This window comes from Salmo trutta, chromosome 11 (genome assembly GCF_901001165.1).
Source record: "Salmo trutta chromosome 11, fSalTru1.1, whole genome shotgun sequence".
In the NCBI taxonomy this organism is placed as follows: Eukaryota; Metazoa; Chordata; class Actinopteri; order Salmoniformes; family Salmonidae; genus Salmo; species Salmo trutta.
The window spans coordinates 14,027,385-14,045,361 of record NC_042967.1 but is presented as its reverse complement, the minus strand read 5'-3'; the positions used below and the strand labels follow the sequence as shown (position 1 = coordinate 14,045,361).

Here is a 17,977-nt window from a genome sequence, read left to right as displayed (position 1 = left end):
CATACAGAAACACAGAGAGAGGAGAGAGAAAGAGAGTCACATACAGAAACACAGAGAGAAGAGAGAGAGTCACATACAGAAACACAGAGAGAGGAGAGAGAAAGAGAGTCACATACAGAAACACAGAGAGAGGAGAGAGAGTCACATACAGAAACAGAGATAGGAGAGAGAAAGAGAGTCACATACAGAAACACAGAGAGAGGAGAGAGAGAGAGAGTCACATACAGAAACACAGAGAGAGGAGAGAGAGAGAGAGTCACATACAGAAACACAGAGAGAGGAGAGAGAGAGTCACATACAGAAACACAGAGAGAGGAGAGAGAGAGAAAGTCACATACAGTAACACAGAGAGAGGAGAGAGAGAGTCACATACAGAAACAGAGGAGAGAGAGAGTCACATACAGAAACACAGAGAGAGGAGAGAGAGAGAGTCACATACAGAAACACAGAGAGAGGAGAGAGAGAGAGTCACATACAGAAACACAGAGAGAGTCACAAACAGAAACACAGCGAGAGAGAGAGAGAGAGAGAGAGAGAGAGAGAGGGAGCAGGAGTGAAAGTGAAGAGACAGGCAATTGTCTCGCCTCCACAGAGGTCTCCTGAAATGGCATACAGAAATGGCATACAGAAACACAGAGAAACACAGAGAGAGGAGAGAGAGTCACATACAGAAACACAGAGAGAGGAGAGAGAGAAAGTCACATACAGTAACACAGATAGAGGAGAGAGAGAGTCACATACAGAAACAGAGGAGAGAGAGTCACATACAGAAACACAGAGAGAGGAGAGAGAGAGAGAGTCACATACAGAAACACAGAGAGGAGAGAGAGAGAGTCACATACAGAAACACAGAGAGAGTCACAAACAGAAACAGAGAGAGAGAGAGAGAGAGAGAGAGAGAGAGAGAGAGAGAGAGAGAGAGAGGGAGCAGGAGTGAAAGTGAAGAGACAGGCAATTGTCTCGCCTCCACAGAGGTCTCCTGAAATGGCGTCTTGAGAGCACAGGGGAGGGGAAAGTTCCACGGAAACATGCCTTCTTGTCAACCACAAGAGTGAGAGCGTCACATATAGAAACACAGAGAGAGGAGAGTGAGTGAGAGAGCAGGAGTAAAAGGACAGGCAATTGTCTCATCTCCACAGAGGTCCCCTGAAATGGCGTCTTGAGAGCACAGGGGAGGGGAAAGTTCAACGGAAACGTCAAAGTCCCCACACTCCCACAGAGAGAGACCAAGAAACCTGACAGCAACAGAAGTACAGCGAAGCACTTTAGCTTACCCCTTAAGAGGCCTAAAGCTTTAGCCGTGGGACGCTAAAAATAAGATAGAAATACACTGCAGGACCCTAAAGAAAAGCTAGTTTCCTTTTTGCTCCCACTATTACTCCTCCTTGTCAACTGAAGAGGAGTTTGTTGGTTGAGTCCCTTCAGGACATGTTAAGAACTGTGTCGTGCATCGCAAGAGGGAGTGGTCATGCAGACATGGAAAAGATTTGCTTCTGTATACAGGAAGATATAGGGCTACTATACAGCAAGTGAAGACGCTAAGGTCTATGCCTAGTAGGATATCTGTCTGACTCAGAGTTGGATCCTTGACCTAAATAAAGCTGGATGGTGGCTAATTATAGATACATGGTCATTAAGGACTGATGTTACGATAAGGGTCGTGTTGATGGAGAAACCAGCCTCCCTGTAGAATCCTCTGCAGTGGACTGAAGAGGGTTGCAAAGACACTCATTGGGAATGAATGAGCTCTTTTATACGTGACTCTGCAATAATTGGGTTTAGTGCTCAGGGGAGCTGCCTCAATCAATGTGGGAGCAGGCTTTGTTCAAACAGGTCGCCAGGATCGCATTGGGACCCACCGGCCTGGCTGGCGCTGTACAGACAGACTGATCTGCAGTTGGATGGCTTCCAGTTCCCTTACTAAAACCTACTAACAGAATTGTGACCTTTTCATGCCCGTTGATGAAAATAGACTTAGACAAACTACCGCAATAGTAGCATGTCGAAATGTAAAAGTCATGATTAACAAATCCCCAGTTAAAGTGTAGATAGACTTTAACAAGAAAAACACCTAATAGGACTAAACGTAAAAGTCATGATTAAAATGTTCCAATATGTTATGGAACAGTACAGTAAAGTATTTGTGTGATATCTGCAGAGAACTAGAACAAACCAGAAACAAACTCCTGCTATTTTTAGTCGTCTTTAATGTAAAATTCATGCTTTAAAATACCCAGTATGCTACGCTATAGTACAGTACAGTGAAATATGTGTGTAAATTCTCTCCAGAGAATTAGGGCAGTCCCCGGTCTGACTAGCTCATTTGTCCACACTCTATAATCCATCATTAACATGGAGAAAGTGGTTTCAGGGCGATACTTGAGCATTTGTCAAGAGTTCTTCCTCTGAGCCCTTCGGGTCGAGGGCTATCGACATCTCCATGGGTTATGTAAAACACCACAGAATGAGGGAATGTCTCCACGTGATGCTGCCTTAGAGGGGTGGGGCTTACAATTAAAGCCAGAGTACATGTTAATTCATCTCTGTCACTAAGAATTGTTTCTCTCGTTAGGGTGAGATTGGAATAGAAACAGATATATTGTTGTTACGGTAATGTGGAATGACATCTTGTTGAATTCTAAAGATGGCAAAGACAGAGCAGTGATGTGTTTATATTTATTTGGGGGGGGGGGGTAGATTAGCTTTAATATTGCAGATAGTAATGTATCTTTATAGCAACCCAACCACACAGTCAGTGACTCACCTACACACGCATGTACAAACACACGCACACACACACGCCTTCACCTGACTAGTATTATCAACCCACTCTCATTTACCACTTTGGTTTTCTAGGGGGGAAAAAAAATCCCTATTCCCCAAACAACCAGGTTCCTGCAGACTGTTCTCAACACAGACCTTGTTCAATTATTTTCATAGTGCATAGATTAAATTGTGTGTGTGTGTTAGTGAGAGTGTGTTTGTTGGGGATTGTGTGTGTGTGTGTGTGTGTGTTAGTGAGAGTGTGTTTGTTGGGGATTGTGTGTGTGTGTTAGTGAGAGTGTGTTTGTTGGGGATCGTGCGTGTGTGTGCGCGTGTGTCTGTGTGTGGTGGGGATGACAACTCTATTTTAGATTACATCCACGTCAGGTTATTCAAAAGCCAAGTGTGGATCGATGACAATTGAATGAGAGCGGGAGATGTCAGGACAGAAAACAGGAACAGACCTTCCTCACGATACAGTGGATGAATACCACGCATTAATCAAGTGACGGGGCTCAATAGTCTCCTTAGTCATTCATTCCCAGATAACGTACTTAACCTGCCACTTCAGAAGCACTATAGAACACCGGAGGAGGCCGAGATCCGCTCAAGACGATAACTAAAAAGAAAGAAAACAGGAGAGAGAAAACGTCGTCCGGCCTCCACAATGAATGCAGCTTTCCCCTCAATTAAAAACCGAACAGGAGGAGAACGAACGTCCCCTTTCGCAAGCACTGAAATGACTCCGAGAAAGAGAGAGAGAGAGAGAGACGGATGCAATGAGCGCAGACATCGAAGCGTAATTATTATTTTCATATGAAGTGTGAAAGCGCTGACAAAACAGCTCTTTCCTCCGGCGTAAAACAGATGGGTTTCTAGGCGTAATTGCTCTTGGAAAAATTCCAGCAACCCGATTCTGACGGCAACTGGTTGTGACAAGCGTTTGCTGCTCAGATCGGGCTGTAGGAGGGCGGTGGCACCGCGGCTGTTTGCTGCTTGAATCCCATTTTAATTGTCTCGCCATTCTGTCCATAATAAACCAGGTAGACTTTTACTTTACAAACAAAAACAGTCCCAAAGTTTGTTTTACTGGTACATGCTGTTCTCGATACACGGTGGAGCCAATTAGATGCACAGCGCTGTGCCAATGCTGTCGGAGATGGAGGCAGAGAGGGAAATGGTTGTCACCCGCCTATGACCCTTTAAAATGGCATGCTTGAGTGAACATGAAGCCAGCATCTCATTTTGCCAACTGTGGAAGTTGGGAAGAGAGCAAACACACACAGAGGCCAAGAGAGAGAGACACAGAGAAAGAAGGGGGAGAGAGAGAGGGTGAGAGAGAGAGGGTGAGAGAGACCAAGATGATTCAATAATTAACATGTTCCCACAATTACTGAATAACGTCTACGTTATAGAAGACATAAAATTACAGTAACTATGGAAGTGGTAAAGCAGTCGTTATGTTTTTTTATGTAGCATGGTAACCAGTCACATAGTATACAGTATATGCTGTCTATTGCCTCATTCCTTGTGCTATGTAGCGGTTCAGTGTGACCACATTACTTCTCCGTTACCTAGAAACCACTGTGGATTGTGAACGTGATCACGAGTGTCCTCTGATTCCAACCTAACAGAACAACACCCCAGAAGGACTGTGGCTTTCATTAAGGTCCATATGGGAAGACAAGAGAGAACCCACAGTCTCTGAGCCCGGATTTATCAAGCATCTCGGAGCACGAGTGATGGTCTAGGATTAGTTTCGCCACACCTGTACATCATCACGGACAGGGAGGACCTGATCCTAGATCAGATACAGGCCATGGTCTGAGTCCCCATCCCTAATAGACACAGGGCAGTGTGCATGTAATTACTACTGCCAATAGTTACTGGCTTGATGGATTTGCAATGCCTGGTAACGGACCAGCACTCCACTGGGTTCCATTGACTGCAGGTAGGGAACGCTGGACACTCTTAGATCGCCAGGGCTGTTGTGCAGCCATGGGCGTTAATACACCCGTGTTGGAACACATATAATGATGCACCCATTTCAAATCAAAACAAAGTTTATTTGTCACGTGCGCCAAATACAACAGGCGTAGACCTTACAGTGAAATGCTTACTTACAGGCCCTAACCAACAACGCAATTTTTAAGTAAAAAATAGGTATTAGGTGAACAATAGATAATTAAAGAAATAAAAAACAACAGTAAAAAGACAGTGAAAAATAACAGTAGCGAGGCTATATACAGTAGTGAGGCTATATACAGGCACCGGTTAGTCAGGCTTATTGAGGTAGTATGTACATGTAGGTATGGTTAAAGTAACTATGCATATAAGATAAACAGAGAGTAGCAGTAGCTTAAAAGAGGGGTTGGTGGGTGGCGGGTGGCGGGACACAATGCTGATAGTCCGGGTAGCCAATGTGCGGGGCACCGGTTAGTTGCGCTAATTAAGGTAGTAAGTACATGAGTGTATAGTTAAAGTGAATATGCATATATGATAAACAGAGAGTAGCAGCAGCGTAACAGAGAGGTTGGGGGAGACACAACGCAAATAGTCCAGGTAGCCGTTTGATTACCTGTTCAGGAGTCTTATGATTTGGGGGTAAAAGCTGTTGAGAAGCCTTTTGGTCCTAGACTTGGCGCTCCGGTACTGCTTGTCATGATGTAGCAGAGGGAACAGTCTATGACTAGGGTGGCTGGAGTCTTTGACAATTTTTAGGGCCTTCCTCTGGTATAGAGGTCCTGGATGGCAGGAAGCTTGGCCCCAGTGATGTAGTGGGCTGTACGCACTACCCTCTGTAGTGCCTTGCGGTCGGAGGCTGCACAGTTGCCGTACCAGGTAGTGATGCAACCAGTCAGGATGCTCTCTCTGTTGCAGCTGTAGAACCTTTTGAGGATCTGAGGACCCATGCAAATCGTTTTAGTTTGCTGAGGGGGAATAGTCTTTGTCGTGTCCTCTTCACGACTGTCTTGGTGTGTTTGGACCATTCTAGTTTGTTGGTGATGTGGATACCAAGGAACACGAAGCTCTCAACCTGCTCCACTACAGCCCCATCGATGAGAATGGGGGCGTGCTCGGTCTTCCTTTTCCTGTAGTCCACAATCATCTCCTTTGTCTTGGTTACGTTGAGGGATAGGATGTTATTCTGGCACCCCCCGGCCAGGGTTCTGACTTCCTCCCTATAGGCTGTTTCGTCGTTGTCGGTGATCATGCCTACCACTGTTGTGTCATCTGCAAACTTAATGATGGGGTTGGAGTCGTGCCTGGCCACGCAGTCGTGGGTGAACAGGGAGCACAGGAGAGGACTGAGCACACACCCCAGAGGGGCTCCAATGTTGAGGATAAGTGTGGCAGATGTGTTGCTACCTACCCTCACCACCTGCGGGCGGCCCGTCAGGAAGTCCAGGATCCAGTTGCAGAGGGAGGTGTTTAGTCCCAGGATCCTTAGCTTAGTGATGAGCTTTGAGGGTACTATGGTGTTGAACAATGAGCTGTAGTCAATGAATAGCATTCTCACATAGGTTTTCCTTTTATCCAGGTGGGAGAGGGCAGTGTGGAGTGCAATAGAGATTTCATCATCTGTGGATTTGTTTGGGCGGTATGCAAATTGGAGTGGGTCTAGGGTTTCTGGGATAATGGTGTTGATGTGAGCCATTACCAGCCTTTCAAAGCACTTCATGGCTACGAACGTGAGTGCTATGGGTCTGTAGTCATTTAGGCAGGTTGCCTTTGCGTTCTTGGGCACAGGGACTATGGTGGTCTGCTTGAAACATGTTGGTATTACAGACTCAATCAGGGACATGTTGAAAATGTCAGTGAAGACACCTGCCAGTTGGTCAGCACATGCCCGGAGCACACGTTCTGGTAATCCGTTTGGCCCCGTGGCCTTGTGAATGTTGACCTGTTTAAAGGTCTTACTCACGTTGGCTACAGAGAGCGTGGTCACACAGTCGTCTGTAACAGCTGATGTTCTCATGCATGCTTCAGTGTTGCATGCCTCGAAGCGAGCATAGAAGTGATTTAGCTCATCTGGTAGGCTCGTGTCACCGGGCAGCTTGCGGCTGTGCTTCCTTTTGTAGTCTCTAATAGTTTGCAAGCCCTGCCACATAAGACGAGCATTGGATCCGGTGTAGTACGATTCAATCTTAGCCCTGTATTGGTGCTTTGCCTGTATGATAGTTCGTCGGAGGGCAAAGCAGGATTTATTATAAGCGTCCATGTTAGAATCTCGCACCTTGAAAGTGGCAGCACTACCCTTTAGCTCAGTGTGAATGTTGCTTGTAATCCATGGCTTCTGGTTGGGGTATGTACGTACAGTTACTGTAGGGACAACGTCCTCGATGCACTTATTGATAAAGCCAGTGACTGATGTGGTGTACTCCTCAAAGCAATCGGAAGAATCCTGGAACATATTCCAGTCTGTGATAGCAAAACAGTCCTGTAGTTTAGCATCTGCTTCATCTGACCACTTTTTTATAGACCGAGTCACTGGTGCTTCCTGCTTTAATTTTTGCTTGTAAGCAGGAATCAGAAGGATAGAATTGTGGTCAGAACGCGTCTCTGTGTGTGGAGTACAGGTGATCTAGAATTTGTTTCCCTCTGGTTGCGCATTTAACATGTTGATAGAGATTAGGTAAAACTGATTTAAGTTTCCCTGCATTAAAGTCTCCGGCCACTAGGAGCACAGCCTCTGGGTGAGCAGTTTCCTGTTTGCTTATTTCCTTATACAGCTGACTTAGTGCGGTCTTAGTGCCAGCATCCGTCGGTAGTGGTAAATAAACAATCACGAAAAGTATAGATGAAAACTCTCTTGGCAAATAGTGTGGTCTACAGTTTATCATAAAATACTCTACTTCAGGCGAGCAAAATCTAGAGACTTCCTTAGATTTCGTGCACCAGCTGTTGTTTACAAATATGCACAGACCGCCCCCCCTCGTCTTACCGGAGTGTGCTGTTCTATCTAGCCTGTGCAGAGTATATCCTGCTAGCTGAAGTTAAAGTTTTCGATGTCCCGTTGGTAGGATATTCGTGATCGTACCTCGTATAATTTATTGTCCAATGATTGTACGTTGGCGAATAATATTGACTGTAACAGCCGCTTTCCCACTCGCCTTCTGCGGATCCTTATGAGGCATCCCTCCCTGTGTCCTCTGTACTTGCGTTGCTTTCTCTTGCCAATAACGGGGATGTTGGCTTTGTCGGGTGTTAGCAGTATATCCTGCTTGTTGAAGAAATAATCTTTGTCTAATCCGAGGTGAGAGATCAATGTCCTGATATCCAGAAGCTCTTTTATGCCGTAAGATACGGTGACAGAAACATTATGTACAAAATAAGTTACAAATAATGCGACAAAAAGCACATAATAGTACAATTGGTTGGGCGCACGTAAATCTGCTGCCATTTCCTCCGCTGCCGTTTAGCGCTGCAGTCTAGTCCCCTGTGGCTCAGTTGGTAGAGCATGGTGCTTGCAACGCCAGGGTTGTGGGTTCGATTCCCACGGGGGACCAATTTGAAAATGTATGCGCTTGCTACTGTAAGTTGCTCTGGATGAGAGCATCTGCTACAATGTAAAAATGAAGCCCAACTGTCTAGGCTATGTGTAGGATAATAATAGAATTCTACTTGTGACAAGATGATACTTCTAATAGAAATGTGGTGCTACGGTTATGACAGGGTCCATGTGATACTGACCAATTTTTGAGGACACAATCAAAACCATTTTTCAACCCACAGTCTTCAAAAGTTTGTAATAATAACTGTTTTCAATGGCCTCACTTCAAGGAGGGCTTGGTGTCTAGACTAGCCATTTTGAAATGAATAATTATAACTTCGCAAGTGACTAATCAAGCACTTTCCATTTGTATAGGTTTGCAGTGTGTGGGTGTGTGTGGCTTGCTTTGTATACTTAATATCTATTGTGTCTTCATGCTGACACTGCTAAACACAGACATCTCAGAGAAACAAGAGTGTCGGGTCCACTATCATTACCCATAGAGGCCGTCTGGAGCCTGTATTAAAAACATGGAACAGAGTGAAAAGTCATTTTAACATCATAGATATCAGCTGGAATGTGATTTAAACCAATCAGCATTCAGGATTTGACCCACCCGTTGTATAATAAACAAATAAAGTGCAGTACGTTTGCAAAGGTCACGCACGCCTATCTAAAGCACATTTAATATACTTCATGGTCAAACTTAAGCCTCACACTGAAGAAGGCTGCAAAGCCGAAACGTCTGTGTACGCTATCCCCGATGCAGTGAAAATAATTCAAGCAATCTAAAAAGGAAATAAGCTTTATGAGACATCTTTTAGAGGGCGGACCCATTGCACCTTTTGTTTGTCAACTTAAGCCTCACCAAGAGGAGCAAAGTCATTCTGGAGAGCGTGATCTCAAAAGGTCACCTTTGACTCTGAAATCAAAGCTAGGCTTTTAAAGAGCAGGAGCACGTAGTTTCCTCGTATGCCCCTTGGAGAGAGAGAGGATTTAAGGCACACACACACTGTTGAAGGCTGTTGGTGCAGGTCATTTGTATCGACAGGAGAAACCGTTTGCATTCCGCATGGCTTCCCTCTCAAGGTCTGGAAAGTCGCCGGGATTAGATCCTGAGTAATCATTTGATTCTGAGGAAGGCTTCCCATTAAGATTTGACCGGATTGGAATGAGCAGCGTCACTGATCACACAATTACAGATAGCTACATAGAGAGAGAGACACAGAGACAGACAGAGAGCGAGAGAGAGAGAGAGACAGAGAGAGAGCGACAGAGAGACAGAGAGAGAGAGAGAGACAGAGAGAGAGAGAGTGACAGAGAGAGAGAGAGTGACAGAGAGAGAGAGAGTGACAGAGAGAGAGAGAGCGACAGAGAGAGAGAGAGAGCGACAGAGAGAGAGAGCGTCAGAGAGAGAGAGAGTGACAGAGAGAGAGAGAGTGACAGAGAGAGAGAGAGCGACAGAGAGAGAGAGAGAGCGACAGAGAGAGAGAGCGTCAGAGAGAGAGAGCGACAGAGAGAGAGCGACAGAGAAAAAAAAATTAAGAGATAAACAGAAAGACAAGAAAAAAGGAATGTATCATTTCATAGTAATTTTTTTGACAAAATATGACTTTGATGTCTACGGTGACACCATACGTAAGGGACTGTATCACAATGCCTGCAGTGCTGCAAAAAGGCACCCAGGTGCAGACAAACCACAACTTCAAACACTTCAAAACCACTTGTTTGTACAGCTGTCCTGACACCGAGTGCACAAAACATTAGGAATACCTAATATTGCGTTGCACCCCATTTTGCTCTCAGAACAGACTTGATAGCCTTTGGGTGGTGGACCATTCTTGATACACACAGGAAACTGTTGAGCGTGAAAAACGCTTGCTACCACACCCTGTTCAAAGGCACTTAAATCTTGTCTTGTCCATTCACCCTCAATGGCACACAAACACAATCCATATCTCATTTGTCTCAAGGCTTAAAAATCCTTCTTTAACCTGTTTCCTCCCCTTCATCTACACTGATTGAAGTGGATTTCACAAGTGATATCAATAAGGGATCATAGCTTTCACCTGGATTCACATGGAAAGAGCCGGTGTACTTAATGTTTTGTTCACTCAGTGTATATTTAAGCAATAAGGCCAGAGGAGGTGTGGTATATGGCCAATATACCACGGCTAAGGGCTGTTCTTACGCACAACGCATCGAGGAGTGTCTGGATACAGCCCTTAGCCATGGTATATTGGCCATATACAACAAACCCCCGAGGTGCCTTATTGTTATTATAAACTGGTTACCAATGTAATTAGAACAGTAAAAATAAATGTTTTGTCATACCCATGGTATACAGTTGGATATACCACGCCTGTCAGCCAATCAGCATTGAGGGCTCGAACCACCCAGTTTATAATATTGCCTAACCAACAAGTACACATTATGCACACACAAACAAAACAAACAAGCCAAAATTCCAGGGGGCATTAATTCAACTTTATGACTCATGTAATCATAGAAACATTTGCCCTCTCATTCTCTCCTCCGCCACGAGGCTGCCCTCTCCGTCTATCCTCTGCCAGCTAAGACCTTTTCAAACCTCTGTCATCCAAATGTTAAGGCCTTATTCATGCCAAAACGTCAGACACATTTTAGATAGTTAAAGTGACTTAGAGAGACAGAACGCTGAGTTGAACTTAACTCCCTTCAACCAGAGGGCTCATCAGAACTGCACTGCAGCAATTTGCTTTCCTCTCCCGAGTGTGTGTGTATGTGTGTGGCTAATAACTAGCTCTGCACTGTGTCAATATGACCTTGGCGTTAAAGGGTATTTCCACCACTTTTCAACTTCCTTTTCATTATCGCCAGCACAATACCAGTGTCTGCATGTGAAAACGGTGCATTTCTACGCTTTGTAGGAAAAAATATAAAGTTAAAAAGTTGTACCCGATGACATCCCAAAAAATAGAAACAGTGATTTTCAATGAGATTCGCAGTGATGCCCACTGGCTAGAAACGTTGCTGTTTTTCTTACTTTTAAATTGCACCCTGTGATGTCACAGAGAAGCATTTTTAGGAGTTTTCTTCTTATCTTTTTAACCACAGATCATAGAAACGCAGCGTTTTCACATGTAGACACTGGTATGGTGCTGGAGATAATGAATATGAGGTTGAAAAGTGGCGGAGTTGCCCTTTAAACCAATGGGAGGTGCATGTCAAAGCTGTTACACCATCCGTACACATAACTGACCAAACATTAAGAACAACAGACCTAGTTAGTCATTGTTTGTTTGAAACCTTTTAAAACAGTAGCTTGTTTTCATGTCAACCTTTGTTTCCAACAAAGTTAGCAGCATCAGCCCTGGTCGAAGCCATATAATAGAATTACTAGACCTGCCATCACCATTCATCAGTACGCGTGGTCTGATGGGGCTTTTACCATTCTACTAATTATGTTTCTATGGTTAAAGCATATGCAGAAGTCTAGATCAAATGCATCAAATGCAGAACATGGCTCCGATGCTTTTTACCTCTGCACTTCCTCTGGGTCCGTGTGGAGATCAGGAGTAGAGAGGGGCAATCTGCCAAACAAAGCAACAATAGAAATACCATTATGCACTTTGTCAATGTGGTCTAGATGATACAACAACCAGGTGCGAGATCAAGGGAGGCTGTGGAACAGAATGGAGGGAACAGCGGAGCTAAGAGGAACAGGGACGGGCTGAAATCAAGAGCCATGAGGTGGTTGTGGTGGTGGAGCAGCATGTCATGCAGCCTACAGCTCTGATATCAGGCACTGTTGGGCTGGATGGGGGCTCAATGTCAACCCTCTCTCTCCCTGATACCTTCAACAGTTTTGGGGTGAGTGAAGAGGTGGATCAGGGACTGAGGCTCTATGACAGAACCTTGTCTCTAATAAACGACTTAGCTCTTTATGGGCTTCAGTCACAAACAGATTAAAGTGGATAAAGGCAGGATATTATACATGACCCCCCCCCCCCACCCCTCTTCCCTTCCTGGGTGTGGGGATGTATCGGGAGAGGAGCGCAGCGAAGATTGCAGGTCTCCCGTCGTCTCCTCTACAGAGTGCTGGAATGATGGAGGGCCACAATCTCTTCCAAAGTGGAGAAGAAAGAAAAAAAAGAGACCCCAATGGCAGGCATCAAGACATCCTGATTTGATCCCTCCTTCGTGTTGTCCTCATTATAACCCACTCATCAAATAGACAAGGACTTGGCCCAGGTGGGTCCCCCTACATTCTAAGCCCCTTTTGTCCCATGTCTACCGAGATTTATACCATGGCATTGTTGAATACGTGTTTCAAATTGGCTTGAAGGGCATTCCAGAGCGTGCATTATTTCCCTATAACGCACAGTATATTTGCATGTTAGAATTCAATGGCTATAGTTAATTTTTCAATTCAAGTCAAATTGAAAACATTATTGGCATTGTTGAATTCGATTTTCATTATAGCAAGCTTGGACTGACGGTTTGGTAAGCTAAACTAGCAAGTCTGTTTGTTCACTGTCGTGAACTAGTAAACCTGCTAGCTACATACTTTTTTGACATTCACCTATGTCTTTTTGGTTCACTATATAACTCTCCATTTTCTTATTTCTTCACTCTATATGAGACCTATTACCTTATTCAATATGCGTGTTGAGTTTCTGGGCACTACTGGAACGTTCCGGATTATCCAGAATGTTCTTTTTAGACAACTTTTGAAAAGCCCAGATTATTTATGAACGGTAATTAAAGCAGGATTTCAGCCCAAGTGTGTGTGTGTGTCAGCCTGAAAGCGATTCATTTTATCTGGCATGAACATATTTGGTGCCTTGGTGGATCTCTGGTCTAGGTCATTATTTTCATATTCTATCCATGGGCCTCCTAGCCTTGAGGGAACCTTCTAGATTATGCAGTGAAGCAGCACAGAAGTGCATTTTGGGTAATGATGGGAGAAATGTGGAGACCATATGTGCATTTCAAAACAAACTTAATGCTGTGTGTGTGTGTGTATGTGTATATGCGCGTACATGTGTATATCTAAATGTGTGTGTGTGTCTCTGACTTCCAAATCCATTCCTGCAGCATTAACCATACTTTATTGGACAATTCCACACACAGGAAGTCACAGGCAGCTTCATAGTCAAAATAGTCCTCCCCATGTGCAAACGACAGATAAACGCCTTCCCAATAGCCACCCTTTCACCGCTCTGTCCTACAGTGCATCCCCTCTGTTATAAACACTACACACACTATCCACTGGTGACAAATAGATCAAATTAACCAGAAAGGAATAAATAAAGACATTTAATCTGGTATTGTACAATTGTAATTATTCCCTTTCCTTCCATTATTCCTAACTAAATGTTTGTTTGTGTGTTGTCTCTTTTTGCTAATGACTGTAGAGGACAGAAGCCCCAATCTGGGTTCAACACTGGTGGTGTGTCATATCGTTTGACAGAGAGAGAGAGAGGGAGGGAAGGAGGGGGGGAAGGGAAGAGAGAAGGAGAAGGGGAGTGAGAGAGCAGGGGAGAGATAGGAGGGAGAGAAAGAGAGAGAAAAAGAGAGGGAGTGGGGACAGAGGGATGGATAGAATGAAAAAGAGCAGAGGGACTCCCACTTAGTATTTCCAAAGGTTGTCAGAATATATACACTACAGTTCAAAACTTTGGGGTCACTTAGAAATGTCCTTGTTTTTGAAAGAAAAGCTAAATTTTTTGTCCATTGAAAATAACATGAAATTGATCAGAAATACAGTGTAGACATTGTTAATGTTGTAAATGACTATTGTAGCTGGAAACGGCAGAGTTTTAATGGAATATCTACATAGGCATACAGAGGCCCATTATCAGCAACCATCACTCCGGTGTTCCAATGGCACGTTGTGTTAGCTAATCCAAGTTTATCATTTAAAAAGGCTAATTGATCATTAGAAAACCCTTTTGCAATTATGTTAGCACAGCTGAAAACTGTTGTCCTGATTAATGAAGCAATTAAACTGGCCTTCTTTAGACTATCTGGAGCTTCAGCATTTGTGGGTTTGATTACAGGCTCAAAATGGCCAGAAACAAAGAACTTTCTTCTGAAACTCGTCAGTCTATTCTTGTTCTATTAAAACAAATTCTAAGTGACCCCAAACTTTTGAATGGTAGTGTGTGTATATATATATATCATCTCTTTCTTTATATATATATAACTCAGCAACAAAAAAAAAGAAACATCCCTTCTTCCGGACCCTGTCTTTCAAAGATAATTCGTAAAAATCCAAATAACTTCACAGATCTTCATTGTAAAGGGTTTAAACACCGTTTCCCATGCTTGTTCAGTGAACCATAAACAGTTAGTGAACATGCACCTGTGGAACGGTCGTTAAGACACTAACAGCTTACAGATGGTAGGCAATTAAGGTCACAGTTATGAAAACTTAGGACACTAATGAGGCCTTTCTACTGACTCTGAAAAACACCAAAAGAAAGATGCCTAGGGTCCCTGCTCATCTGCGTGAATGTGCCTTAGGCATGCTGCAAGGAGGCATGAGGACTGCAAATGTGGCCAGGGCAAAACATTGCAATGTCCGTACTGTGAGATGCCTAAGACAGCGCTACAGGGAGACAGGACCGACAGCTGATCGTCCTCGCAGTGGCAGACCACGTGTAACAACACCTGCACAGGATTGGTACATCTTAACATCACACCTGCGGGACAGGTACAGGATGGCAACAACAACTGCCCGAGTTACACCAGGAACGCACAATCCCTCCATCAGTGCTCAGACTGTCCGCAATAGGCTGAGAGAGTTTGCACTGAGGGCTTGTAGGCCTGTTGTAAGGCAGGTCCTCACCAGACATCACCGGCAACAACGTCGGCTTTATGCTTGGAGCTGTATTTCAGCAGATCAGTTCATCTTCAGCCTTCTCTACCCTGTTCAGATAAACCAGCTTCCAGTCAGAGGGTGGATAGTAAGGCATTGCCATCTGGGGATAAGCTTGGCTGATGTGACAGATGACAGTGAATAGTGCTGGGACAGTGAACTGGTGAGATGATAGTGAATGGTGCTGCGTCAGTGAACTGGTGAGATGATAGTTAATGGTGCTGGGACAGTAAACTGGTGAGATGATAGTGAATGGTGCTGCGTCAGTGAACTGGTGAGATGATAGTTAATGGTGCTGGGACAGTGAACTGGTGAGATGATGGTGAATGGTGCTGGGACAGTAAACTGGTGAGATGATAGTGAATGGTGCTGGGACAGTGAACTGGTGAGATGATAGTGAATGGTGCTGGGACAGTAAACTGGTGAGATGATAGTGAATGGTGCTGGGACAGTGAACTGGTGAGATGATAGTGAATGGTGCTGGGACAGTGAACTGGTGAGATGATAGTGGTGTTTTTAATGGTGGAACAGACTGGTGGGTGTTATCCAATAGGATTGTATGAATAAGAGAGGCAGTCAAGACATGGAGGCAGGCATTGGCCTGTGACAATGTAGCCTAGCGTCACTAGAGCTTCACCTCTGAACACACACACGCATGCAAGCACACACACTATCATTTCCCATCACCATCAAATCTAAAAACGCTAAACTGGGTCACAGTGCGCCATCCCGTCTTTTAGAGAGCGAGAGAGAGAGAGAGAGAGAGAGAGAGAGAGAGAGAGAGAGAGAGAGAGAAGATAGAGAGGGTGAGTGAGAGCGAGAGAGGGTGAGTGTGAGAGGGTAAGTGACAGCCATGTTAAATATGTCCAAGATTCCTGTAATGCAGCTGCGGGTAAGGTGTAAAGACACAAAGCCAGTTTCCCAGACACCGATTAAACCTAGTCCTTGACTGAAAAGCATGTTCAATGGACAATTTCCATTAAGTGTTTTGTCTGCACAGAGTTTACAGTGTTGCATTGAGAGTTACATTAGCACACAGTTCTGCACTGTAAACACAACAGAAAACAATTTTTGTCCAGGACTAGTGTCCTGACAGCTAATGGACACACCGAATGGTCTGGCAGGATTTGAAGTAGCTTCCTGTTGTCTATTTGGTAATTTGATATGTGAATTCAAACCTTTCAAACATTTGTTTTGGTTGTTGGAGACGGAGAATAGAACGTTATTAGCATATTAGCGCTTTCAGTTTTACATTTATGCAAAACACACTGCTGTGAATTGTTAGTGTGTGTGTGTGTGTGTGTGTGTGTGTGTGTGTGTGTGTGTGTGTGTGTGTGTGTGTGTGTGTGTGTGTGTGTGTTTTGACAGGGTGAACACCAGGCTTCCTCTCTGAAACGGTGATAACTTCTCCCCAGTGTACACAACCAGGGATACATTATTGAAAGGGCCTGGGTTGCAACGTCTTTGTTGCTGTTTACATCCTGTTTCCGTTGCTATTTTCGAGTCCCCATCTCCACTCGACTAGCCTAAATCAGGTCTTTACAGGAAGCTGACCTTAACAAGGTTGAAAATGGTCCTCACTTTTGAAACAACAATAACTATGACCAAAGTTCTACAAACTATGAACACAGGAAGTGCATTACAAATTACAAAGACGAGAATGTCAACGAGAATGTATTTTGTGACGACTTTTGACCTCCATTTGGTCCACATGTACTTCCGGTATCGTGTGACTCCGTTAATCATTGAATCAGTTTGACTTTCTTTACAAGCCATCTACTCCTTTAGGAAAACAGAATCCATCAAGGTTTCTATAAACTGCTATGCTTTTAAAGAATGGGTGAAATATGGCTTCGATAGAACCTGGTCAAGTCGAACTCGACCGTTTGAATGGAAAGATGTTTTCATTTCACTCAAAGCTATAGACTGCATTTCTCGTCAAACAGAAGTATATGGCTTTCTCATGTTCACCACAGCTAGAACAAAGCAAATCCATTCAGTCCAGAACTAAGGCGTTTTTGCTGTGTTCGCCCTGACCAGGACACTAAATCAACCAACCCATCCCTTTAAAGGGATAAATCCAAAGTCAGAGTGTGTCCCCACTGTATTTACCGTGGTCAAAACCCACAGTTCATCCAGCCCATCCCTTTAAATCATTGTTGTGCTTGTATTGTGAGTTGCTCTCGCCATCACATCAGTGGTTTGTGGAGACAGGGAGGAGACAGGGAGGAGACAGGGAGGAGACAGGTCCTCACAAGGCACTCTGTTAATGACCTTCACAGTCAGTGGACCTGACACTGTCAAAAAGTGGTAGAAAAGTGACCCAAATCCAACCTGGATGCGCTCCCTGTTCTAACTGGGGGCGAAACAAACAACTTGTGACAAACATCCCAACAAGCCTGACATTAAAGCCCTTCCGTTCGCTGAGGCTGAGAGAGAGAAAGAGAGGTAGAGAGCGAGAGATGAGGCTGAGAGAGAGAAAGAGAGAAAGAGGTAGAGAGCGAGAGATGAGGCTGAGAGAGAGAAAGAGAGAAAGAGAGGTAGAGAGCGAGAGATGAGGCTGAGAGAGAGAAAGAGAGAAAGAGAGGTAGAGAGCGAGAGATGAGGCTGAGAGAGAGAAAGAGAGAAAGAGGTAGAGAGCGAGAGATGAGGCTGAGAGAGAGAAAGAGAGAAAGAGAGGTAGAGAGCGAGAGATGAGGCTGAGAGAGAGAAAGAGAGAAAGAGGTAGAGAGCGAGAGATGAGGCTGAGAGAGAGAAAGAGAGAAAGAGAGGTAGAGAGCGAGAGATGAGGCTGAGAGAGAGAAAGAGAGAAAGAGAGGTAGAGAGCGAGAGATGAGGCTGAGAGAGAGAAAGAG

At 44.4% G+C, this 17,977-nt stretch overlaps 1 protein-coding gene and 1 non-coding gene across 9 annotated transcripts in view; one reads left to right on the top strand and one right to left on the bottom strand.

Moving 5' to 3' along the window:
* LOC115202250 (type II inositol 3,4-bisphosphate 4-phosphatase) overlaps positions 1–17,977 on the bottom strand; it is a 200,972-nt gene that overhangs the window by 89,815 nt on the left and 93,180 nt on the right. For 5 of the 8 annotated variants that reach the window (XM_029766256.1, XM_029766259.1, XM_029766260.1 and 2 more), the window contains one exon: positions 11,779–11,829. The exons of the other annotated variants lie outside the window; for them this stretch is intronic. In XM_029766256.1, the coding sequence (XP_029622116.1) occupies positions 11,779–11,829 (51 nt within the window). The remainder of the gene's footprint in view (positions 1–11,778; positions 11,830–17,977) is intronic. 8 annotated transcript variants of the gene reach the window in all.
* On the top strand, positions 8,200–8,271 carry trnaa-ugc (transfer RNA alanine (anticodon UGC)). The gene has a single exon. It is a non-coding gene; the product is annotated as a tRNA-Ala (tRNA).